Source organism: Pogona vitticeps, chromosome 6 (assembly GCF_051106095.1).
Source record: "Pogona vitticeps strain Pit_001003342236 chromosome 6, PviZW2.1, whole genome shotgun sequence".
Classification (NCBI taxonomy): domain Eukaryota; kingdom Metazoa; phylum Chordata; class Lepidosauria; order Squamata; family Agamidae; genus Pogona; species Pogona vitticeps.
The window spans coordinates 25,985,898-26,011,411 of NC_135788.1; the positions used below are offsets into that span (position 1 = coordinate 25,985,898).

The following is a 25,514-nucleotide window of genomic DNA, read 5'->3' on the forward strand; positions in this document are numbered from 1 at the left end:
GAGCAAACTGGTGTGAAGAGAGATGGATAACCCCCTTGCCCATCCCCATGCCTTCTGTTAGGACAAATGTAAAGAATGTTTGGGGTTGTCATATCAGAAGGCAGAACTCTGGACAGTTCCTTCTTTGGAGATGAAGGTTTTAATACAAAGAAAATTCTCCTTGCTCCAAAAGAAGACAGAACAAGACTTTCAGCTACAATACTGTTCCTGCAATGCTGCCATGATATCTGCAAGGCTGCTAATAACAGTGGCCACTGGGTTACTTCCATACATTATTTAAAATGTGTAATTTCTCCCTTTGCAATCACAGTGTTATTTTAAAGCATACTCTTTACAGCTTTTCTATTTATTTGTTTTTTGCCTTTGGGTTACATGCAGTAGATAAAGCATACTGGCTGTGGCCTACAAATTGCATAACTTTTAGGGCTTTAAGATTCCCCTGCACAGGTAGGGCATCCTTGGGCAAGTTTACAATAGCAGCTTTTAATGCCAAAGGAGCAATTTAACAAGTTGCTTGGATCTCAGTTTCTCAAATTTCAGATTTCACAGGAGTGTTGGTCTCTTCTGTGTGTGTGCAAGTGCAACTTTTCCAATCACAGCAGAGGTCTTTTTGTTTACATCCTCTATTTATACTCTATATATTGCTTTGGATAAGGAACACTTTATTTAATTTGTAAGAAGTGATTCACAATTGTGTGGTTTAATGATAAAATACAAATCATTATAACGACCTGTATTTTTTCATGTGCAAATATGTCCTAGATGGTGCCACAGGTGTCCATTCACCAAGAGCATGCAGCCCTTCTCTGGGGCATATAAGAACTATAAAACAAACATCTATAGACCTTGGGTAAGCATTTTGAAGTGTTGGTTCCTCATTAACAAAATATCCTTTTTAAAAAAACAACAGCTTATTACTTTTTTGATGCTGCTTCCTTTAATATTATAGGGTTCACTTGAAAAGGAGTTCTAATAAGGGCAAGAAGCGAAGAGAGAAAGAACCAGTTAGGGTCTCCACTGGCTGCAGGTATGAACAGATGAGATGGAAATAACATTTCAGGCCACAGTCTGTGACCACGTATAATTTATGTAGCATCCTCTGTGCACTGGAACACAACTGTATCACACGTATAGGTACATGTATGCATTTTGTGTACAATTAATTTCTGAATAGACATGCATGGGATTGTGCTTCAGTTAAATTATTCATAAATATATACCGTATTTTTTGCTCCATAAGACGCACCTTTCCATAAGACGCACCAATTTTTTTAGGAGAAGAAAACAGGAAAATATAATCTGTTTTCTTCGCTCCTGTTTTGTGGGGGAAAAGTGTGTCTTATGGTGTGAAAAATACGGTTGATTATCCATATAGACTACTTGTAAAGCAACTCTATGTATGTTTACTCAAAAGTAAGATCCACTCTATTCAACAGCACTTATATACAAATGCAGTTTCAAGCATATCCAAATAATGGCACCAAACTAGGTGAAATGTCAAATGTATGCCTGAACAAAGTACTGTACTATATTTTCTGCCTGCTGGAAGAAAGCAGTAGCCTAGTCACTCTTGACAAGGAGTTCCAGAGCCTGGGAGCAGCTACCAAGAACACTCTCATTTGCATTCTCAGTGGGAGAGTACTGCATTTATGACTAATTCGATGTTGGTGGGGGGTACTCCAGAAAGTAGGAGTGTTGATCCAAATGAACTTTTACATAAAAGTTAGCAGCATAATTGGTCCCACTGGATAACGATCTCGTAATGCCTTTGGCAGCCAAAACAGAAGACAGAGAGCTATCTGATTATCAAATATTATCCTCTGCAGCAGTCCTTATTTAAGCCTTTTTTTTTCCCTCCTCCCTGCAGATCCTTCTCATGTTAATAGACTGCAGGCTACTTAATTTCATTTCCTTATGCACACTTATGGATGACATAAGATAGCAAGCAGTTTAAAACAATTCTTTTACAATATTATCATACTCTCTAGTTTATGATGAGCCTGCCAAACCTATTTTCCAAGAGGCATTCCACTCTCACTCACCAGTAGGAACAGTACAAAATTTTCTGGCCCCACTGAAATGCAGCGACCCAGCTTGTTAGCCTAGCTTGAAGCCACCTGTTCGGCTTTCATTCAGGTACCTTGAATAACAACCTTATATCTAAGATGCGATAACAAAATTCTAACCAGAAATCTATCACATGTTATTGTAATTTATGGTCCCTACCCAAGAGACAGGGCTGACTTTTCCAACAAGGTAGGGAAGAAGGCAGATGTGAATGAGTGCAGAATAACACAGAGAGGAAAAAAAGAATGTCATATTATTTGTACAACATGGAAAGAGAGGGGGGTCTTGTATTTTCAAAATGAAGGTTCAGGGTTTTTGGGAGTCTGGGCCTTTCTTTTACTCAGCAAAACCAGGAAACATATTCAAGATGAAACCTAAAACCTGAACAGCTTGAAGTCTGCAGCTTCTTCTTCCCTATTACATCTTTGTATTTTCAGTATAAATTCATACAATAATAATTCATTGACAATCGAAACAGTCAGTACAGTAGAAAATTAGTTGTGTGTAAAAAGTACAGAATTACCATTGCTCCTCCATGTTTGATTATGATAATTATATGTTGATATGATGATAGGTATATTACTAGTGTTGCCTGCAAGATACTGAAGATAAGACTTGGGAAGAATGTTGTTTAGCTCACATTTTGAGTTGAAATTTAGAAATGTAGACTTCCTGTGTACTATAGTTACTAGAGATGGGCACGAATCACTGGTTTGGTGGTTCACACCAGTTCAGTCAACAACCGCACAGGTGTTCCGCTATTCAGTGCCCCACAACCCTTGCCGCAGGCACCTCCTCAGAAGCAGCTTCCTTGCCATGTCTCCTCCAAGCACTGCTTCTGGGTAGGCACTTTCTGCAGGGAACTGGACGAAGAGAACTGGCTGAACCACCATGAACCACTGAACCAGTGATTCCATGCCCATGTCTAACAGTTACCCTTCAGTGTTAAAATATTCCAGTTTCAAAACTGATGTGGCAATAGGACAAAAAACACATATTAAAAAACAACTTGTTATAAATATTAAGCTGTAATTAAAGGAATGGAATGGATGGAAAAAAGAAAAACAAAAATTAAAATGGACAGATTTCTCCATTCCTAATTGCACCTTTTGTTCCACCTTTTTTCTTGTGCTTTTGTTACAGTTTTAAAGCCTAATAACCTATCTGCCTTACATTAAACAGGACAACTAAGGAGCTCTTGGAGTGCTCAGCAAATCGAGCCTCTTTAATCAAGCGGTCTTCCTCTCTCCCATTTACATGGTACGGAGAGAGCAGCAGGAGATCCAACTCTTCCAGCAATCTGCCTTCACCTACCAGCTCAACTGATCCCTCTTCTGAAAATCAGAGCCCAGCTAAAAAGGGGTCCAAGGTAGAAAAATGTAAAGTACCTTGTCCTCCGGTGCATGGAGTGGCGTAAGCAAGTTAATGTTGCTGGGCTTAAACAAAGGACCCGCATGTTAGTAGCCACAAGCAACACATTAACTGTAGAGCAAAAATCTAATACAAACATTCCAAGTGGTGTCGCCTTTGTCTGCTTTGTTTGGAGTGTATCATTGGAGTAATTTGCATCCTAATAGCAAGTTCAGTGTGGACATGATACCAACATGCTTGTCAAGATCGTACAGTCTTTCTTCAGAACTTCAATGAACTTGCATGATTTGTCTCTGTGTGAGAAAAGGCCAGTTGTTTGTTTGTTTGTTTTCATTGTTGGCAAACAACTATTGCACCTGTCCAGTTTTACTAGATTGAAATGAGCACATGGATTTTCTAAGCCTGACCGCTCAAAGTAAGATAGGGGAGTGGCAAAGAGAATAAGGAAAATATGCAATATAAGTGTGCTGGCAAGAAAGGTGGTCCTTCTTTCTTCAGTGCATACTTACACTATAGAATTCCTTCCTCAATATAACATGATGGCTGCCAACATGGTGAATTTTAAAGGAGGGTTAGTATTCAATTCAAGGCGTTTGGTTGGTTGGTTATTTATTTATTTATTTTATTTTATTTTTATCCCAGGCCTAGGACCCAAAGCAGCTTACAGTATTTTTTTTGAAAGCACAAATTAAAAGACAGTTGATTATAAATTTTAAAATTAAATTAATTATAACAGATGTAGGCTGAAATCCAGTAGTAAGTTACAACTAGAACAGGCCCATTGAATCAATAGAACTTATGGAAGTGTGGCTTTGAACCAAATCTCCCCTTGTTCAATAGGCCTATTCTATTTGCAACTCACTACTGGATTTCAGCGATAGTGTTTAAAATAAACAATTAAATTAAAAATGTTTTTCAAATTTCTCAGTCAGAATAATTTACCAATGAAACAACAGCACGTCTATTAAAATCTCTGTTCTTAGCAAGAAGTCATTTGCTGAAGGCCAACCTGAATAGAACAGTCTTTGCATGCCAGAGGAGGAACAAGGGGGAGGCTATCAGCCTTTCCTCTCTCAAAAAGAAGTTCCCAGTTTAAGAGCAGCCGCCAAGAAGGGTCCCTCTCGTGTGTTTACCAAATAGAGTTGAAGAGCCAAGCCTTTTCTATAGCTCTCAAAGCCCGGGAGGTTCATATGGCAACATAGATAGCCTGGACTCACGTCATATAGAACTAACCAACAATATAAATTATGCCAGGAAACAGTGAGTACATGTGTTGCGATCGGAGTTGTATTATTCCTGTAACTAGCCCCAGCAAACATTCTGGTTTCTGTATTTTGCACCAGCCGAAGTTTCTAAATAGTGTTGTAAGCAGCCCCATATAGAGCATGGTACGTACAATAATCCACTGTAGAAACCTGGGAGTCAAAGCTGAATCTAAGGGTACTTCCAAACTAAGGTTAAGCCTATCGGTGGCTACTAATCACAGTGGCTATTTAATATCTGTAGTTACAGGCATGCCTCTGTATGGAGAGTGTTTTTATGCTCATCTGATGCTGGTGGTCTTCCGTAGGCAGCTGATCACCCACGGTGTGAAAATAATGTCAGGTTTTTCATTTGATCCAACATAGCTCTTATTTACAGTATTTGTGAGTACTGTATTGGATAGCTCAGTGGTTTAGGACTTTGGCTGCAAAGCCAGAGGTTGGGAGTTTGATTCCCCACTGTGCCTCATTGATGGACTGGACCCAATGATCTTTAGGATCCCTTCCATCTCTATAGTTCTAAGAAATAATAATAATAATAATAATAATAATAATAATAATAATAATAATAATAATAATAATAATAATAATAATAACAACAACAACAACAACAACAACAACAACAACAACAACCACCACCACCACCACCACCACCACCAACTCATGCATGCATATACAGTATGCATGCCTTCTTCCGTCTAACATAGAGCCCCAATGTGGCAATGTTCTTAATGTTCTTACAGTAGTCATCCCAATGTACCCTTCTCCAGATATGTTGGACTGTAATTTCCATCATCCATAGGCAGCATAGCTTTATGGAAGCACAAAAAAAGACTCTTCTGTCCCACTTTTGCCAGTCCACTCAACTGACCTGCATAAGGTTCTATATACAGTACTCATCTGTTTGAAGGTCCTAATTGCTTGTTGCTAGCTGTGTACTAAATCAGTGGTTCTTAACCTTTGTTACTCGGATGCTTTTGAACTGCAACTCCCAGAAATCCCAGTCAGGACAGCTGGTGGTGAAGGCTTCTGGGAGTTGCAGTCCAAAACTCCTGAGTAACCCAAGGTTAAGAACCAGTGTACTAAATGACAGATCCGGTGAGAAAGACTGAGTCCTTTTTATGCTTCACTGAGCACCACAGAAGAAAGGTAAAGTCTAAATGTAACCTGTATAAACTGATGACTTTGAAGGGAGCTTAGTAGGTTCTAAGGGCTGACTGCTGGGGCTCTTTTGCTCTATGCCTGTGCCCCACATACCCCCCCAAACCAAATTCTCCAAAAAAATTGTCTTCATTTTTGCCAACTTCATCTTTACAAATGACATTGATATAAGCCATCAGATCTTATATCAAATGGTGGAAGAGCAAAGTAACCATTTTGATCCATACACAAATATGTTGCTTTGACTACAGAATTTACAGATCAAATGTAACACATCTGACTGAAATACCAGCAAAATTTGAAATGTCTGTTGTACCACTTCTTGTCATCTCCTGCTCCTTTCACCAGACAAGATGTTCCTATCATGGAACCTTGGATAGAACATCTAATTCATTTTGAAGTTCTTTGAACTAATAAAAATTGAATTGCAATGTTTAAAAATACATGTTGAAGCTATTTTATGTATGTGCATGTTGCTTTTAGCATGATCGCTTGCTAGTAATACTTTGTACAGCAGTGTTAGATGCTTCATGTACTAATTGTTTTCATTTCTGTGCAACATTTATTGAGCACCTCATGACCTCCATGAGGGCAAAAATGAAAGTCCACAATAGTATTATTTCATGTTGTGCAGTCACATCTCAAATGATATATGGCAGAAACTGTCTCTGATGCAAGCTCTATTAAAATGAAACCTTGTTACAGATCTTCTATTCATATTAATAACATTTACACAGGATCAAATCTCAGTAAGTTGTACCCATAGCATATTTCTTTTGTTTGATGGGCATTGTGCTCTTTTTTTCACCCCACATCTGACTCGGCTGTTATTTTTTTAATGCGTAAGCTGGACATTTGGGTGTATAAACTGAATGTTTTCTGAGCAGCCAAATGGAATCAGCGTGAAAAAAACATGGACCAAGCAGAACTGCCCTTAAACAGGTCTACATTAACAGTTTATGTCCAGTAGAAATAAACACAAAAGAACTTCCTTTGAATAAACAACCATTTAAACACATTTCAACAGGCAAGTATAAAAATCAAACTGGAAAAAAAGGAACCACCATCTTATTTTGCAAAATAGAAGTTTGATGGGTAACTTAATTTGAGGGGGGGGGAAATCTCTATGCAGATTTGGATTTCATTCATAAAATTGGATTTTGGAGACCTTGATACATCATAGGTTTTGCTCTGTTCAGCTCAGATGGCCTGGATAATTAAGAACTTACACCTTATTAAGTTGGAACAGTTTCAGTGGCATATTTGCACCACCTCAGTACTGAGCTGAAAGCAGGTCTGGCACCACAACATGTGTGTGTGGCCTTGAAGAAAAGCAATTCCCACATCAAAGAGGAAACTACTCAGACATCATATTGATTGCATGTTGTCTGTCTGCTTTTCCTGTTTGCTCCCTTCACCAGCTGAGAAAAACTACAAATGAAAATGCAGGCAAGTTTTTCAACAGATTGACATGGTGACAGTACATTGTTTTTAATTCCATATAATCAAGTAGGTTATCACATAGAAAAGTTCCAGCTTCTGAACATGGAATGTTATCATTTGACCTGTGTCAAGACAGACCCCCGCAAATCCTCTCTTTTTTTAGGTTTCCAGGATAAAGGGGAAAATGGACAGACTTCCAGAGCTGGAATGGCGAGAGTTTGCTGTAAAATGCAATAATTATTGACAGAAACTAACTCCAGAATTTTCCTTTGCATTTTAACCAAAAATATTATCCATCATGTATGTAGGACATATGATAACCAAATGTTTAAATTTAATATATTAATGATTTCCTTTTTCAGTTCATCATTTAAATTCCACCTTTCAAACAGGCTTATCTTCATATATTGTTGACATGCCCATTGCTGTTTTTTGAGTACTACATGGCTTATTTGTTTTTAACAAACCTCAAAATGTCACAAGTGTCTAAATTTTGGGGCTTTTCCTGTTAGTCTAATTGCACTGTGTTTCATACCTAATATATGCCATTTCAGAATTTCTCTAATGGCAGTTTGAATAAATTTTGTCAAATGTATATGTCACAAAGTATTGTGTTGTTTAACTGTTTAATAAAATGTAATGCTTTGTTCATTGCATTGATAAGGGGCAAGATGTCTTGTTATGTGTCCCTGCTTTGGATGTAAAGTAATCCCTGTCTTTTATATGACCAGTTTACTTGCAGAACAAAGGTGAAAGCAATTTAGATTAATTGTCTAATAATATACAAGACAACTGTCAGAAAAGACAGCAAGAACTCTGGGAATCTGTCAATTACCCTTTGAAGAAAACCCTGTATACTTGTCAGTTGTAAGATACAGTTAAACAGTTTCCCCCCCCCAAGGGAAAATCCCATTTGTGGCATAAATCAGTCATTTCGGAAGATTGTTGTTTCCAGCAATACTATGATAGCCTGATTCTGTTTTCAACTCAGAGCCTGTAGTTTGGCTGCTGCAAATAACTATTCAGAATCCACTTGAGATAGTATCAGTGGCTGGAAGTAAAAACTTCTTAAATGGTATGGTGAAGGGTTTAAAACTAGGGATGTATCTTTGAGAATGTATTGAATTTATTGAATTTGCACCTGTAGTGCCTAAATTCAAAGACAGTCAAGGCTCTGCACAGAGTTTCTTTGGTTGCTGAGACCAAGGGGGGGGGGGAGGAAGCACAATTCTCCAGTAATTAAGGACAGACGTTATGTCTTGAAAAATACGTTAGATGCCAAGGAGTGTGCTGTAGTGATGACACTTCTCAGCAGCTTTTCTACAAGGAAATAATGACACTTGAGCCAAATATTCTTAATAAAATGAAGGCCCGCTAAACATTTCAGAAGAGAGGGGAAAATAACAATTCCCCTGGCAAGATGACTGACCACTGTCACCAGTAATCTAGTAAATCATTACAAAATCCTAAACCACCCACCCTATTCCCAATTTCAGGGGTTCTTTTCTGTATCTGTGTACAATCATATTCCAATTAAGCATTAGTGGTATCTATTAGAGCCAAACCAGCTGAGTATCTAAAGCTCTGTTTTCACTATTGGCATGTAAGAAAAGAGCTGAGCTTCATTTTAAAAAGCCACTGAGACTGAGAAACACATGACTTCTTCCTGCCTCCCTCCCTCCCCCCCTCCCGCAATGAATTGTCAGTATACCTAAGAAAGCCTTTTTGGTGGGATAAAGACAGTTCTCTTCTTTCTTGCTGGCCTGATTCCTGGTGGTGTTTTTTCTTTTCTTTTTTTGACTGATGTGTTTTGTTTTGTTCTTTGCTCCTATACAGAGCTTCACTTTCAATGATGACTTCAGTCCAAGTAGTACGAGCTCAGCTGATCTGAGTGGATTAGGAACCGAAACCAAGACCCCAGGATTTTCACACTCCATAGCACTGTCATCTGATGAGGTACCTTACCTGTACACTATTTGTACTGCAGAAAACAACTTCCGTGGCTCTTGTGGACTAGATAATAGGCCAAACAGCTCTTGAGCGGATATAGCTTCCAAAAATGGACTTTTAGGATTGCTAGTTCTAAGATGATGATGATTTATTATTACATTCACCTGCAAAAGCATAGCCTACATATATTTAAGATGGAAATTCAACTGACTGCAGAGAGTTGAAACCACATTTTAACAAAAGCATACTAAGTCGGAGGGGAAATGTTGGAGCCCCTTGTCTGAAAGCAAAGGTGAAGCACCATTTGTACTGGGGAAGGACCACACGGTTGTGTGGAGGTCCATTTAGGATTGCTTCTTGCCCAATTTTCTACCATTTAATGGATTCTCTTGTGCAGTGGTATCGGCTGCTTTATAAGCAGTTCATTCAAGGGCTGTTGGGGTAAATGAAGCATGTTGAACTAGCTCAAGGAGAGTTAAGACATTCTTTGCCTATCTCTATACGTTCTTAGAAATAAAGCATATTTGGGGGGAGGGGAAGCATATGTTTTAATAACACCCATTTACTAATTATAGCTGCCCAGTTCCATGGATGTTTTAGGGCAGCCTTCATTAACTTGGTGTGCTCAAGGATGTTGAACAACAACAACAGCCACACTGGTTAGGGATGATAAAAATTATAGTCTAACACATCAGGAAGTCACTGAGTTGAAAAACAATAGTTTAAAGGTTATTGCTTATTCACAAGACATTTAGTGACTTCTGATAAGGACTTCAGACACTTATCCTAGGAATCAGTGGGGTAAATTCTAGTCTCTGTGGTTTCGCAGTATAATTATGATCACTTAAGTGCTTTGTCTATTGAGACCATAATGGTGTCTTCTTCCCAGATGTGCTAGTCATTCATAATTAAGTAAATTCCACTGATTCCAGAGCAGATATGAGCAAAACTAGGTACTCCATAATTACTTATCAGTTTCTTAATGAAGAAGTAAATGGTAGTGTTCCACTTTTAACAAAAGGATTGTTATTCCATTGTTGTCATATTTTCTGTATTTCCACCTGTAATGTTTTCTTCCCATTCCTTTATTGCTGACTCTCTCAGAGCTTGGATATGATTGATGATGAGGTGAGACAACAATATTTATTAATTCAGTATTGTTTTATTCATGGTATTTTCAGCTGCATAAGTAACATTCTCTAAATGTTAAGCTTATTTTAAAATACAGTATAAATAGAATAAAAATATAATTACAGTAAGATTCCTGAGATGAGCAGTGATGACCATCTTGCGTTTGAGATTTTGGGAGTTGTAGTCCAAAAAACTAAATGGTGGCCAATCAGCTGCAGTCGTACCTGGAGGAGCAGGATTGCCTTGACCCATTCTAGTCTGGATTCAGGCCATGACAGGGTACAGATACAACACTGGTCGTGCTGCAGGATGACCTTTTAAGGGAAGCTGACAGGGGCAGATGCACCCAGTTGGTACTCCTAGATCTCTCGGCAGTTTTTGATGCTGTTGGCCACTGTATTCTCCTGGTCAAGCTCTCTGAGGTTGGGATTGGGGGCTTAGCATTGAGCTGGCTCCGATCCTTCTCCATCCTTTCTCGAGGACCGTGTCCAGAGAGTTCAGCTCAGGGAGAGGTGTCCGCACCTTGGACCCTTCGGTGTGGAGTTCCTCAGGGATCGGCACTATCCCCAGTGCTGTTTAATATCGATGTTGGAGAAGGTCATCAGGAGTCTTGGAGTAAGGTGTCATCAGTATGCTGATGTCACACAATATCTCTCCATTACCACTTCTGCAGTAGATGCTGTCCAGACGCTGGAGCTTTGCTTGATTTCAGTACTGAAATGGACCAGGACTAACAGGCTCAAACTGAACCCAGACAAAACAGAGATATTGCTCCTGGGGGAGGGACCTCCAATAGGTTTGGGGGATGGTCCCTAGGCTGGATGGTACTTCCTTCCAATTTAGGGACCAAGTGCATAATTTGGGCATTCTTCTGGACTCAGCTCTCTCTTGGGAGTCTCAGATTGCAGCTGTGTCCAGATTGGCCTTCAACCAGGTAGGCTAATTGCCCAACTTTGCCCCTATCTAGACAAGGACTAAGGATATCTCTGGGGATGAGCTTCTTGCTTATATTATCTCTTATCTCCATCTCCACATGCCTACCCATGCTATTAATTTCTCTTCTTTGTAAGTTCTTCCTTTTGAGATGGGGACCTTTCACCTAGGATCACATGTAAATATCTAGATTTGCAGAAGAGACAAACCTCATAAAAGGAAAGTTCCGTATTTTTCGCTCCATAAGACGCACCTTTCCATAAGACGCACCAATTTTTAGGAGAAGAAAACAGGATAATATAATCTGTTTTCTTCGCTCCATAAGACGCACAGACTTTCCACCCCCCTGTTTTGTGGGGAAAAAGTGTGTCTTATGGTGCAAAAAATACGGTACTAATTTCATCACAGAACTCATCATTAATTTATGGGATTTCCTACTTCGACATGAGCAGATCAACTTTAGCTTATAGGGCTTTAATGGGGGATTGTACAAATTCATGGAGAAGGAGGCTGCTAATGATGATGGCTATATGCCACTTCCAGGTTCAGATAGGAAGTGCCACTAATGCTGGTTGCCAAGGAGCAGCAGCATGGGAGGGCGCTGTTGCATTCCATGTCCTGCTTGGAGGATTTCCAGAAGCACCTGGATGGCAACGTGGGAAATAGGATGGTGACTAGGCAGACATTTGGTTAGATCCCACAGGGCTCTTAACTTTCAGCAAGTATATTGCTACATTCATACTTCCTAGGTAAAAGACATGATTTCCGGTCTCTTCCTGGTCACTTTCTCCCTTAAACAGAAGCTACAACAACAAAGATGCAATGCAGGGTTTAGAAAAGTTTTTTTTAAATAGTAATAATAACTATAATGGCCAGAATCCCTTAGCTAGCATGGATAATGCCTATGCTAGTTGGTAGTCCAAAAAAAGTAACTTTTCTGAACTTTGATGCAGTGCAAAAGAGGAACTCCCATGCCTCTTGCTGCCTTGTGAAATGTTAAAATCGGCACTTTGGAACACTGAAAGGCACCCTCTTGTGGCGATAGCTGTAAAGGTACAAGCACATCATGATGTCCAGATACAAGCATATCAGAACACGCTCCCTGACAAGCAATACCATCTCTCACCATAAGGAGGCATGTTCTAGTGAGATTTTCTCCATGACAGATTTGCCTGATTTAAATCAGTACAATTAACTTAGTAAGGAAGTACTGTAAAGTGATAGATGATCAAAAGAGCCTTTAGTATTCTCAACATCAGAAAGAAATTTACAAAATTTTACTGTTCTCCAGGCAGTATAAAGTGGTTTGGTTAAGTCCTCCTACAAATGAGTTATCTACCTTGACGTGTATTTCTATAGACCTGTTCGATTATGTGTTCTGCCTGTCGCACTTGATGGCCTTGTCAAATTAGATGAGCTGGAACTGATCCAGCAAGCCAGTAATTTGATCTTACAGAAAACAAAGAGAGTGAGAGAGAGTTGAAATAATATTGCAAGATAAGCTGTTATAGTGCTACTGTCACATCACAACACTATTGCCATGCTAGTTGCATATATAAATTATTTTGTTACAGATCCTTGATGAAGGACAGTCTCCGAAGCATATTCAGTCCTCACATAGCGCCGTTCAGGAGTGGAGTGTGCAGCAAGTTTCCAACTGGTTAATAAGCCTGAATTTAGAACAATATGTTCCTGAATTCAATGCCCAAAACATAAATGGAGAACATCTCCTACAGCTGGATGGCAGCAAACTTAAGGTAATTGCTTATAAGGATTGAAAGTACAATTCCGAATTTTGTTTGTTGCCAGGGGGGTCTGTTATGGTAAATATTTGTCCTGAATAGATATAAAAATAAATCTTTATACTGTAAAGTAAGCCCGTGGTAACCATAATGCATGATAGAGGAGGTACAAATTGATGGACATTTTGATTGCACAGGTGAAAAAGTAACAGGTGAAAACTGAATATATTATTATTTCTGAAATTCAAGCCCTGGGTACACCATGCTATATATTAGAAGACATTTTCAATATACAGGTCTTAATTTGAGTGGGTTTTTTTAAATATGGAAAGGGACAAGGCAGGAAATTAAGGAGATGGACTACATAGCCAGGTGTTGCATTTCTGAACAAACAAAGAATTAAATAAAGAATTAAATTATTGATAGTTGTTGTAAGTCTTTTGGGCTGTTAAATGATTGTGTTCCTGAAATTATCCCATCACAGTGCTTCCCAACCTTGGGTTGCCAGATGTTTTTTGACTGCAACTCCCAGAAGTCCTGGCCATCAGAGCTAATGGTGAAGGCTTATGGGAGTTTTAGTCCAAGAACACCTGGGGATCCAAGTTTGAGAACTATTGCCTTAAGATAGTACAGTGGTGCCTCTCTTAACGAGCGCCTCGCTGAGCGATGAAATCGCTTAACGAGGCGCTCTGGGCCATCGCTGGAGCATTCGCTCAGCGATGGCCCCTATGGGGATTTTTCGCTTTGCGATATTCGCTAAGCGATTCGCTTAGTGAATATCGCATAACGAAGCGGGGGAGAACAGCTGATCGGCGGTTCCAAAATGGCTGCCGGAAGGTCCGCGCCGCATTTTCGCGCCCTGCCCTCGCTTACCGAGGGCGCGAAAATGGCGGCGCTATGGCAGAACCTCGCTTAACGGTGAGTTTTCAAGCCATAGGAACACGTTGAACGAAGTTCAATGTGTTTCTATGGCTTTTTTTATTCTGTTTAGCTATGTTTCGCTATAGCGAAGGTTAATCCGGAACGGATTAACCTCGCTATGCGAGGCACCACTGTACAGTAAAATTTCCAATTAAATTGCTATGGATGTTTCTGAACAGAGAAAATACAATTACAATGTATATATATTTTTACTGCAGATGTATTTTTGAAAAGTATATACAGTGGGGTCTTGACTTAAGAACGGCTTGAGTTAAGAACATTTTGACTTAAGAACCATTCTCATAGGAAAATATTGACTTGACTTAAGTACTTAGATTTGAGTTAAGAACTGAAAAAAAACCACGTGGGAGGCAGGGAAAGTGCAAAAATTGAACTTTCAGTTAACTGTTGGCCAGTGAAAAGGGTGCCTGTCTGCTTCCTCACTCCTCCCAGCATTTAGAGAGTGGATTGGGAGACAGTCTTCGGACTGCCTGGTACTGTACTGTCTGGATTGTATTTTCCCTGCCTTCCCTGAACCTTTCTTGACCTAAGAAAAAAAGAAACAAAATATCCCCCCTCTAGTGGTCGAAGGCGGAATAGCAGCTTCCCATTAGTTTCTATGGACAGAAAAGAGCAGATACGGATCAAATGGTTTTCAATGCATTCCTATGGGAAATGCAGATTTGACTTGAGAACTTTTTGACTTGAGAACCGCCTTCCAATACGGATTAAGTTCTCAAGTCAAGACCCCACTGTAGAGGAGATGGGTTCTTTATTCCATATGGGAAGATATGCATGTATCCATTTGTATTGATGTACATAAAAACATACATGGACATAAATTTATTTTTCCACTCTTTCATCTACCCAGTTTGTAACCTTTACCTTAAGGACTAGCTCTTTGATTTCTGGACCCAAAGCAATTACTCCATAGAGAAATATCTATGGGCACTTCCAGAAAATGGCTTATCCTCTGCAATTAGCACCAACCTAGGAAATGAGTAACAGAATAGTTCATAAAAGATGGCCTTTTATTGCACATGTTTTGTAGCCATTAATGCTGGGCAGATCTGATGGCTGCTGTCCTCTTCAGATTCATCCCGCTACTATTACTGGACTAGCAACAGAGCTTGACTGCAGTGCTCAAATCCTCACAGCCATTATTGGCCAGTGGTGATGACTCTAGATTCCTAGGACCTGTTATTAAAAAAAAGTAACTTTTCTAAGCTCTGACTTGCTGTCTGAAGAATGCCTACTGTTAATATCTAATTTGCAGGCATTGGGCACCTTGACTTGGGTCTTTTTAAGGAGAATAGCAGGGTAAAAATATTTTAAATGTAGATACAGTATATAAATAAATTGACTTGGTATGCTGGTCACCCTACAGCATGATACAGTCCTCATAGGAAAGCCAGGATTAAAAACAAGAACATACTGGGAACTTTTTCCCACCCCGGGGGGGCAGCAAATGGTGGTCCCCTTCACTAAAAAGGAAGTGCCACCTACAAAGGAAGCCGCCACAGGGGACAGAAAATTAAACGCGTACCTTTCGCTTCCTTTAGCAGTAAAATGACTACTAAAATGACTAACAATTTGCTGTCCTTTTGAGAAATCTCCTACTTGCCACAGCCTCTTCACTCTGCCTAATGGGAGGGACAGTTCTGGTTAGAAATCACTTCTAATAGTGTTCTGTGCTCATCAGGTGAGAACAACTCAGATGTTCAGGACTAATTTGATCAAATTTTGCTGATAAATAAAAACTGGGGAGATTATTCACAGAGGCTGATATATATAGTTTAGAGATAGGATATTCATATTTGTATATGAATACCCCCACACAGCTGGTTGTAATGAGGGTCTGTACCATCCACTCAAGCATCTGCTGCCACTGCCAGCTGTATTCTCCCTTCCAGTCACTCTGGGGCTCGTGGTCTACGATCCATTCCTGGCAGAAGGAGGGAAGATGAGTCTCCCTGCCAGGTTGACGAGTGGATAGCCGACCGCGAGCTCCAGAGTGATTGGAAGGGAGAGCAGAGCTGGCAGTGGCAGCAGACGCGTGAGTGGACAGTCCGGACCCTCGTTACAACCAGCTGTGCGGGGGTATTCATATACGAATACCCCCATCTCTGATATACATAGTTCAAGAAGCAGAAGGCTGAAATCAGAGTAAGGACTGCTAGTATGAATACCATTGCACAGAGCTAAAGTACTGTACTGTATTAGGCGTTGTAGCCGATCAGTCATTTGTGAACAGACATTGTTAGGGATGGGGAAAAAATCTCAGTCTCTATTTCTTAAATTCCACCTACATCTTTGTTTCTGTTCTTTTTCTGTATTAGTTTTTGAGATTTCCAGGGCAGAATGGATTCGCATGGAAATGTGTGTGAATTTTTAAATATATTTTTTTCCTAACTTAAGCTTTTTTTCCACAGTAAAGAGTATAGTGTGTATTTGCATTTCCACCACTTGTGCACATTTGAGCCATTCACATTTTAAAGTGTGCACATCGTTTGTGTGCATGTTATTTCTCTCAAAAGTTCTGCAAGCCTCACAAACATGCAGATTCTTGAGATTAGATATCTTTCTTATTGCACGTAGTCTTTGTCTTTTCAGATGCTATCAAATCCATCAAAATTCCTTTCCATTCTTAGGCATAGATGTCTGGGTTGCTTTGGTGAGACTGGCAAGGATGTTAGCTATAGAAGGTGCTGCCTCTTCACGATCCAGCAGGGCTTATATTCTGTAGAACATCTGAGTTACATAGCAGAGGATGATTCAACTTCATATTCAATTAAATCACTGCTATTTCTTTCTTCAATATTAGGCCCTTGGTATGACTTCTTCACAGGATAGAGCTGTTGTTAAGAAGAAAATTAAAGAAGCAAAAGTGTTGATAGAGAAAACACGCAAAGCTCAAGAGAAGATGGAGAAGCAAAGGGAAAAACTTCGGAAGAAGGAAAAAGAGCAACTGCAGAGGAAATCCCGAAAGCCGGAAAAGAGATCACCAGATACAACAGAGGGCACTAATGAGCAGTGACATCCTGAGAATTAACTCTTTTTTTTGGAACATGAAGACAGTTTCTAGAGAGAAACTCAAAGGTTCCTTAGAGTTTCCTTCATTACAGAAGAAAACAATGTATTTCCTTCCTATCTTCATTACACAGAGCTCTGTACCCCATGTTTGGGTCTATAATTAGAATAAATGGGGAATTGAATACTGTATAAATAAACTTTGTTGTAGAACATGCTGGTACTTTTGACATAGTCAGCAGCCCAAAACTATGACTTTTTTTTTTTTTTGGACTAGCAAACCAGCTGTTCAACTTGGGTCCAGCACTGAGAGCTTTTTGTTCCCCACTCCCCACAAGTTGTCCTCATCTGTATTGTGCTAGTTTTGTCTGCTCCTTTTCATGATCAGTAGGACACAGTATTGCATAGTTGGTGATGCTACAATACAAATGTATTAGCATCCTTGGAAATGGGTGGTACCCAAGAAGCTTCAATAGACGATGAAAGCAAGTAAACTGGAATTCACTGCATATCGCTTACCACTGAGTTTTAAGGAAATAACTACTTGCTTCGGCAATTTTTAAGTCTTTTCTTCTGAAAGCTGGCTTTGGCTCATGTCAGAGGTGTTCATTCCCTGTCCCTTTGCAGGATGGTTTCAGGAAGGACTTGAAATAATAACTGTGAAGAAGAGTCAGAAACATCAGTGAAATGTCCTTTCTGTTCATTAAGCAGGAAGGCATGCTCCTCTTCCTCTCACCGTGACCCTCTTGTGAATTACATAGCAATTTGGATCAAAAAGGAAGCAAAGCCTTAACTTCCTTATGTGAGACTGGAGAGTAACATTTACCCTCTGGGTATCTGAGTAAAACTGGAGTTATGAGGCAGTTAGCTTGTATTCGACTTCAACAGTACAGGTTTATGTGGGGTGTGTGTGTGTGTGTTTTTATTATTTTTTATTATTATTATTATTATTTTGAGGGAGTTAACCTTCTGGAATCAGGTCATAAACCTCTTTTTCCCCCAAACAGTAAGTTCACAGAAAACTATTTTGGGTTTCTTTTGTAAGAAATATGTACCACCCCTATATTTGTTTTGAGCATTTGGCATTGGCCAGCACGCTTTCCTTTCAGATTTCACATAAGGTGGCATTTTCTACTGTCTCAGCTGCAGCTCTGCCCTCTCCCAAAGGCCAAAATGGTAGCTCATTAACAAGATGGAAGAGATGGAGGCTCTCAGCCAACTTTCTTGATAATGAAGTAGCCCAGCAGTGTCCTGAGGCCTCCATGAAAGTGGAGTTTAATCTGCTCCACCAGCATTATATAGAACTCTGGCCAGATGGGTGGGGTGGGGAAGTAGTGGATGAGGCCAATTAAATAATGTTATTAAAGAGTTGGTGTTTCAACTGCTGCTGTTGACTTCCAAATAGAAGTCTAGTAAAGAGATTTTCCCCCTTCTCTATAACATGCATCTTTAAAAAGATAAAGAAGGAAATATTGAGTAAGACAGTGTGACTTTTTAAAAGTTATAATGTAGTGTCCTGGTAGTAAATGATGCAGTAAGAAAACTAAAGCATAAAAATGCAACCCCAGATTTTTTTAAGCAGAGTAGCTAAGTAGGTTCTACTAAATCTCAATTTTAAAAAATACATGGTGCAAGGAATATTATCCAGTCTGTCGACATTATTTTAGATATCACATAAATTTTATCTGGAAATATTTTGTCACCTGTTTGACTCCTTTCTTTGAAATCAACAGGACTTCACACATTTTTAACTTTGCTGGGTTGCGCCCTTCAGTATTTCATCAACTCATGACTCTTGTTTCACCCAGTGAAGGAATAAAAATGGGATATGATTCCACCATTCTGTGGTTAAATTTGTTGATTAGTCAACTACTGATGCTGCAGTTTCACAGGATGAGGCACTAAAGCTGTGGTGAGACAGAGACTCTGTTTCAAATGATTAACGCTTTCAAATGGAATCTTGAGAACTCCACATATGGCCTTTGCATCTGTATTTGCTTTAAAGACTATCTGGATTTAACATACATGCTGTAAGCTGTTTTCTGAACTGTGAGAAGTCAGGTGTCCAACCCCCACCACCTCCACAATAGTTTTTTTTTTGGGGGGGGGAGTATGTGTTTACACACATTGTTGTTTGTGATTGGTTTCCTTCAAAATAGCAGTACATTACTCCTCCTGCCATGCCGCTGCATTAGTTTCATGTTGCTGATATAACATTCAAATTTAAATCTGCAGCTAGGATAACAAAGCTATGCCGACACTTCGTTAGATAGCTATAGTTCTGGTAGGTCATAGCACTTGGTTTTGCTGCCAAACAATTAGAAGAATCAAAGTTGTAGCAGCAATCCACTTCAGGAAGCAAATGCAAGAGAAAATCTAATAAGAGACCTGGTTAAACTAGTGTTCTTGGTTTATTTTAGAAGGCTGGAAGGTTATGCTAAGAGAGAATATTTGGGAGAAACTGGTGATGTACTATGTTAACCATGAAGTTGGTAAATGCATTTGATGCTTGTATTCTCTTTTAAGTTATGTTTACATGCTGGTAATTTAAAGTGGGTGTATATATTAGTAATGTCTATGGGCACATTCCTCTACTTTACATTTATTTATGCTCTTCTCTTTGTTTTTCTAAGGTCCCAGAAGGACTATATTATGTTGTACATTGACTTTGCATTCCTGTTATTTAAAACATGTAAACCAGGTTTTAATGGTGCAGAGAACTGAAATGATTTTGTCATATGATTAATGTTCTTACTTTGTTTATTGGTTTGTGGTAATTTTAGAGCTGAGCATTCACTGGACCTCTTTTTGTTGTTTTTAATGTTGCTCATTGTAAAAGCAGTCCAGATTTTAAAGAGAAGAAACTTCTTGTATTGAAGAAGGAAAGAGACAAAATATATCAGGAAATTGCTGAGTTTTGCTTAGAGCTTGGAAAGCTCTTTTTTAAAAAAAACAAAATACAATTCTCAGAATCATCCCCCCAGCAGTCCAGAAAGTAACTTTTCCAAGCTCTAAGTCTACTCTTCCTTGTGGGAACAGAATATTTTTTTACATATTGCTGCTGCTCATATTTCTTTTTCTTATTTTTTTTCTGAAATATTTTATCATATTTGCAAAAGACATACTTCTTACAAAATTACTTTTTTGTGAATCTTCTCTTCAAAAGAGATTGGAAGTATATTCCCAATATTATAGGAGAAATAGTTAATTGCTCACAGTTTTGGCTTGAAGTATGATTTTTCACCTTTAATTATCTGCAACTACAGCTTCTCTCCCACCTGCATTGTTAATAGTGGCAGAATATGCGCTTGCCACAAAGCCACTGAAGGTTCATGTAGTGCAGGTTGAGTCAGACATTGACAAACATAGATATTTGGCTCCATTTGTTCCTATAGCTAGCATGGGATGTGCACAAATGTGACTCATATTTTGTATTTAAATTATATGTAGAGGTGATTCATACAGTGGCAGAAAAAGAGGGTAAAAAGCATTTTCCCTTCCCTTTTGTTAGCACATATATTGCCAATCTTGAAACTTTCCACAGCAGGTAAAGGCATTCTGCAGTATGCATAAATGGGACTGATCTGTAGAGTTTATGCTTGTAACCATTGACTTGAAAGATGATTAGGAGTGCTGGCCCTATAGTAGGGGTTCAGTTTTCATTCATCCCCATATCCAGGCTTCGATCTATAGGATGATGATTCATCAGCTCTGCACTTGCCTTTATAATCGTTGAGGGAGCCCTCTTTTAGAGGATGCAAGCCAAACACTCAGAAGGCTCTGATTTGCAAGAACAAAACATGGTGAAAGCATAGCTGAAAAATGGCAAAGATCAGAATTTAGCAAGGTCAGGGAGACACAAAAGGTTCTGCCACAAGTGCCACCATCATTCCCTTGATAGGGTAAAAGAGGAGTAGAGCACCATATACTGGTGATGAAGCTAAGCTCTCATCAAAGAGAAAGCACACATCACGATCAACTGGCCCATGCCACTCATGTTAAAACTCCAGGAGGTAGCCAGAGGAGATTCCAACAGAGAATAGGTTGGGGGATGAAGCTGGGGGCCCTCCAAAGCTAAGGGCCAGCCGAGCTGCTGATAGAAAGCCATTGTTTGTGGAGTGATTATTGTACACTTCAGGATCACAGATGACTGCACATAATCTTTCTGGAATGCAAGCATCACTGATCCTGCACACGTGTCTAAGGCCAAGATGGTTGAGAAAAGGATTGTTGAGCAGGCTGTTGATCTTTTCATTGTGGGTTGAAAAGAATTGTAAAAATAAAACCAAGGACAGAACTGTTGCTTTATTGTTGAATCAGTGTTAATTTGTAAACGTTAAAATAATAAGTGCCATTAAAAATGTATAGGCACCACTGTTGAAGGTTTGCACAGTTGGTTAACTGAAACATTAAAGAGAGAAATCTTTAGACACAGGGTACAAGCATTTAAAAGGACTTTCACAAGTGTAATAAAGGGTCAGTGGTAGGGACAGAGAATTATTGTTTTGTTTCCAGCTAAAGACTGTCTGTGTCCCTCTGTTCACCGATAAACAGTCTTGCTTTCCTTTTAATTAACACTAAGTATTCCTTTCTGCATTGCACTTTAAGATCTCAGCCCACTCCTTGAAGTCTTTCTTATGCATAAAAAGGTTTTTAGACTAGTTAACATATATTTAAGAACTACCAAGTCAGAAAAACATACTTAAGAACAGTTTACAGAGTGTTACCAGACATGTCTCTGATTTGGAATAGTTCCATGTGTCTCAGCATTTGTAACCTAGCAAACGGTATTTATACTGTCCTTCTCAAAGAAAGCCCTACTGTCTTTTTAACCTTTTATGTGTGTATGGGGTGGGGATCTGTATCCAGATTAGTGAGATGACTTTTCTAAAGGCTGTAATATTGATATTTTAGTAAGTTCAGAAAATGTCTACTAATAAGAGCTCTGTGAGAGCATGAATGTTATTTGGATATTTCCTTTTTTCATTGAATCGGCTTAAGAAAAATAGGATACTCAAAATTTTGGAAGATTTTTCAAAGGAAATCCTTAAAAATAACTTTTATGCATCAATTTAATTTGTATACAATGTGTCTAATTTTAGAATAGCCCACACAGTATCTGCAGCCTTAAAACATAGAGGCAGTCCACTAGGGGGTGCTATTCCAGCAAAAACTGGGTTTACTCTTCCACACAAGAGAGGAAAGCAATCAATTTGTCATATTAGTGATAGAAAAAAAAAAACATTAATCTTTATGCATATTAACATTTAGGGTTTCACTCTGAATGAATGGAGTAAAGATTTGCTATTTAGAATAAACCACCTCCAGGACATTTTATAGGCTGTAGGCTTAAATTCTGTTGGAAAGTTTGGAACAACTTTCTCATGCCCTGGACTGTGACTTCAAAAAAGACATAGCCAGTCAATATATAGAATTGTAGATCATCTGCGGATGGCACAATTCTTTTGCTTTTTCCTTTGGCATGTTGCATTTTCTGACATTGTAAGGATGCCAACATGAGATGCCGCCATTATAAAAGTGAGCTGTCCAGAGACATGCTTTTAACTGGTGAAGAACGTAAATCTTGTAGACATAGATCATAAGCTGCAAGGACTTTATGTAGACTGAAGTGCTGAGTTTTGTTTCGTTTTCCTTTGAAATAGTGGGACTTCTTGGGAAGGGGACTGGGAATCTACTCGGCAGTATTGTTACAGAACACCCATTTCTTTGTCTTCACCATGCTGTGAAGATAGCATCAGAAGATCCATGGCATGGGAACAACTCCAATGTTCAGGCTCCAAGCAATACCGGAGTCCCTTCCCAGAAAACAGAGCAATGCCACCATGGAGAGATCACAGTATGTTCTTTAGTCACGGGGCTCGACCTCCTCACATTACCTTCACAATGCAGAAAGAAGCTATGCCATATTGCAAAGGTAATATGAGAAGAAAGGGACGTGGTGGAAGAAACTCTTGGATGACCTCCAGTGAGATGAGTCTTTAATGATAGCTTTGTGGATGAGATTTTTTGGCTATCAGGACCAAGTTTTAAATTCCAGAAGGGCAAGATAGGACTAGACTCTCAATGGTTTACTTTGAATGGAGATGCATAGTACTGCAAGCCTATATGATTAGCCCTAGTTCCTATGCCACCTTCTGTAGGGCCTTTCTTGCTAGTTAAATTGTTCATGAGTGGGATAACTCAAGACTGCTAAAGTGGACCCCAGAAAGCAGTGAATGCAACAGGATTTAAATAAGAGTAAGTTGAATTTAAATGAAAATTAAATGATAGTGACAGTGAAACTTTCCCATACAGAAATATTTTCTTCCCAGTTTCACAAGTTTAGTTCTGCTTTCGTTCAACTTTTTATATTCATATTGCAATACAAATCTCTGGGAACTAACTAGTGTTAAGACGAGATAGATGAAACACAACCCTCTCAAAGTGCACTGCAACGTATGTACTTTAAAACAAAATGTTGGTTTATCAGTCAAAGGGGAAGGGATGGGGAATTGGGTTTGGGAGTTTTAAATGTATGAATTGCATGTACTTTTTGTATTTTAATTTTGTACATCTAGGTGTCAGATCATCTGCATGGAAGATGCTGCAATGCTGTGTCTGAGTTTGTATGCTTGTGGTTTCTTACTTTGTCCTTCTTTAGATGATTATCTTCCCAGGAAAAAAAAATATATCTTTACACTTAGGCATTAAAATAAATTACAACAAACAGCCCAGTGGCCCTTTGTATTCTTACAGATTTTTTAAAAAATTGTGATTAATTTGTTAGTGTACATACATTAATTGCCAATGACTATTGTTGTTAGACAATGAATGCAATAAAAGAAATGTTGAAAACTCGTAAGTAGAACTTATTTGGGGGGGGGAGATAGGATAGGCACTCACCACCTTACTGTAGATACTGGGGAAGGGGTAGGCTTCAACCCATGTTCATCACTGGACTTTCATCTTGGGCTAATGTCCCAAATCCTGTTGTTTAGTGTAATAAATTGCACTAGAATAGGCCCATTCTATGGGGAGTTGATAAGTCATTTCCTCCATAAGTTTCATTGATTCAAATAGGCCTACAGTAACTTTGATTTAGGTAAAGGTAAAGTATGGCAAGTCCTTAAAGAAATGGGAGTGCCTCACCACCTTATCTATCTCCTGAGAAACCTATACTTGGGACAGGAAGCAACAGTTAGAACTGGATATGGAAAAACAGATTGGTTCAAAATTGGGAAAGGCTGTATATTGTCCCCTGGCTTATTTAACTTATATGCAGAATACATCATGCAAAAGGCCGGACTGGAGGAGTCCCAAGCCGGAATTAAGATTGCCGGAAGAAATATCAACAACCTCCGATATGCAGATGATACCACTCTGATGGCAGAAAGTGAGGAGGAATTAAAGAACCTTGTAATGAGGGTGAAAGAGGAGAGTGCAAAAAATGGTCTGAAGCTCAACATAAAAAAAAAAAACCTAAGATCATGGCCACTGATCCCATCACCTCCTGGCAAATAGAAGGGGAAGATATGGAGGCTGTAACAGATTTCACTTTCTTGGCCTCTATGATCACTGCAGATGGTGACAGCAGCCACGAAATTAAAATTAAGCCTGCTTCTTGGGAGGAAAGCGATGGCAAACCTCGACAGCATCTTAAAAAGCAGAGACATCACTTTGCCAACAAAAGTATGCATAGTCAAAACTATGTAGTGATGTATGGAAGTGAGAGCTGGACCTTAAAGAAAGTTGACCGCCAAAGAATTGATGGCTTTGAATTCTGATGCTGTAGGAGACTCTTGAGAGTCCCCTGGACTGCAAGGAGAACAAACCTATCAATTCTAAAGGAACTCAACCCTGAGTGCTCACTGGAAGGACAGATCCTGCAGCTGAGGCTCCTGTACTTTGGCCATCCCTGATGTTGGGAAAGTGTGAAGGCAAGAGAAGGGGACGACAGGATGAGATGGCTGGTCAGTGTCATCGAAGCTACCAACATGACTGACCCAACTCTGGGAGGCAGTGGAGGACAGGAGGGCCTGGCGTGCTCTAGTCCATGGGGTCACGAAGAGTCGGACACGACTTAACGACTAAACAACAACAACACCAAAAGTTAAAGGCTCCCCTTGACAATTTGTCCAGTCGTGTCCGACTCTAGGGGGTGGTGCTCGTCTCCATTGTCCGAAGACAATCTTTGGTGGTCACATGGCCAGCACAACTAGACACAGAATGCCGTTACTTCCCACCATGCTCTAAAGCAGGTCCACTGGAATCAATGGAACTTTTTGAAGAGCTGACTCACCAAATTCCCAATTGGTTCAATGGGCCTACTCTAGTGTAATTTGCTACAGCAAGCAACAAATCCTAACAAAGATGTACTAGCTCATGCTCCAGAAAACTGGTAGGCATAGTAGTGTCAAGAGTTTCCTTAGATAAAGATTAGGATTTCCTTATTGGGGTGGCTGTAATAGACATACATGCACAGAAAAGTATTTGTATTGTGCGG

General features: G+C 39.4%; 1 protein-coding gene across 14 annotated transcripts in view; it reads left to right on the plus strand.

Moving 5' to 3' along the window:
- Window positions 1-23,869, plus strand: part of PPP1R9A (protein phosphatase 1 regulatory subunit 9A) — a 162,061-nt gene extending 138,192 nt beyond the window's left edge. For 5 of the 14 annotated variants that reach the window (XM_078378706.1, XM_073003195.2, XM_073003196.2 and 2 more), the window contains 7 exons: window positions 763-850; window positions 950-1,027; window positions 3,250-3,436; window positions 9,141-9,260; window positions 10,359-10,382; window positions 12,893-13,075; window positions 16,806-23,869. In XM_078378706.1, the coding sequence (XP_078234832.1) occupies window positions 763-850; window positions 950-1,027; window positions 3,250-3,436; window positions 9,141-9,260; window positions 10,359-10,382; window positions 12,893-13,075; window positions 16,806-17,018 (893 nt within the window). In that variant the 3' untranslated portion in view covers window positions 17,019-23,869. The remainder of the gene's footprint in view (window positions 1-762; window positions 851-949; window positions 1,028-3,249; window positions 3,437-9,140; window positions 9,261-10,358; window positions 10,383-12,892; window positions 13,076-16,805) is intronic. The other 9 variants (XM_078378708.1, XM_073003200.2, XM_078378707.1 and 6 more) reach the window with 4 other exon arrangements.
- Window positions 23,870-25,514: the final 1,645 nt, after the last annotated feature.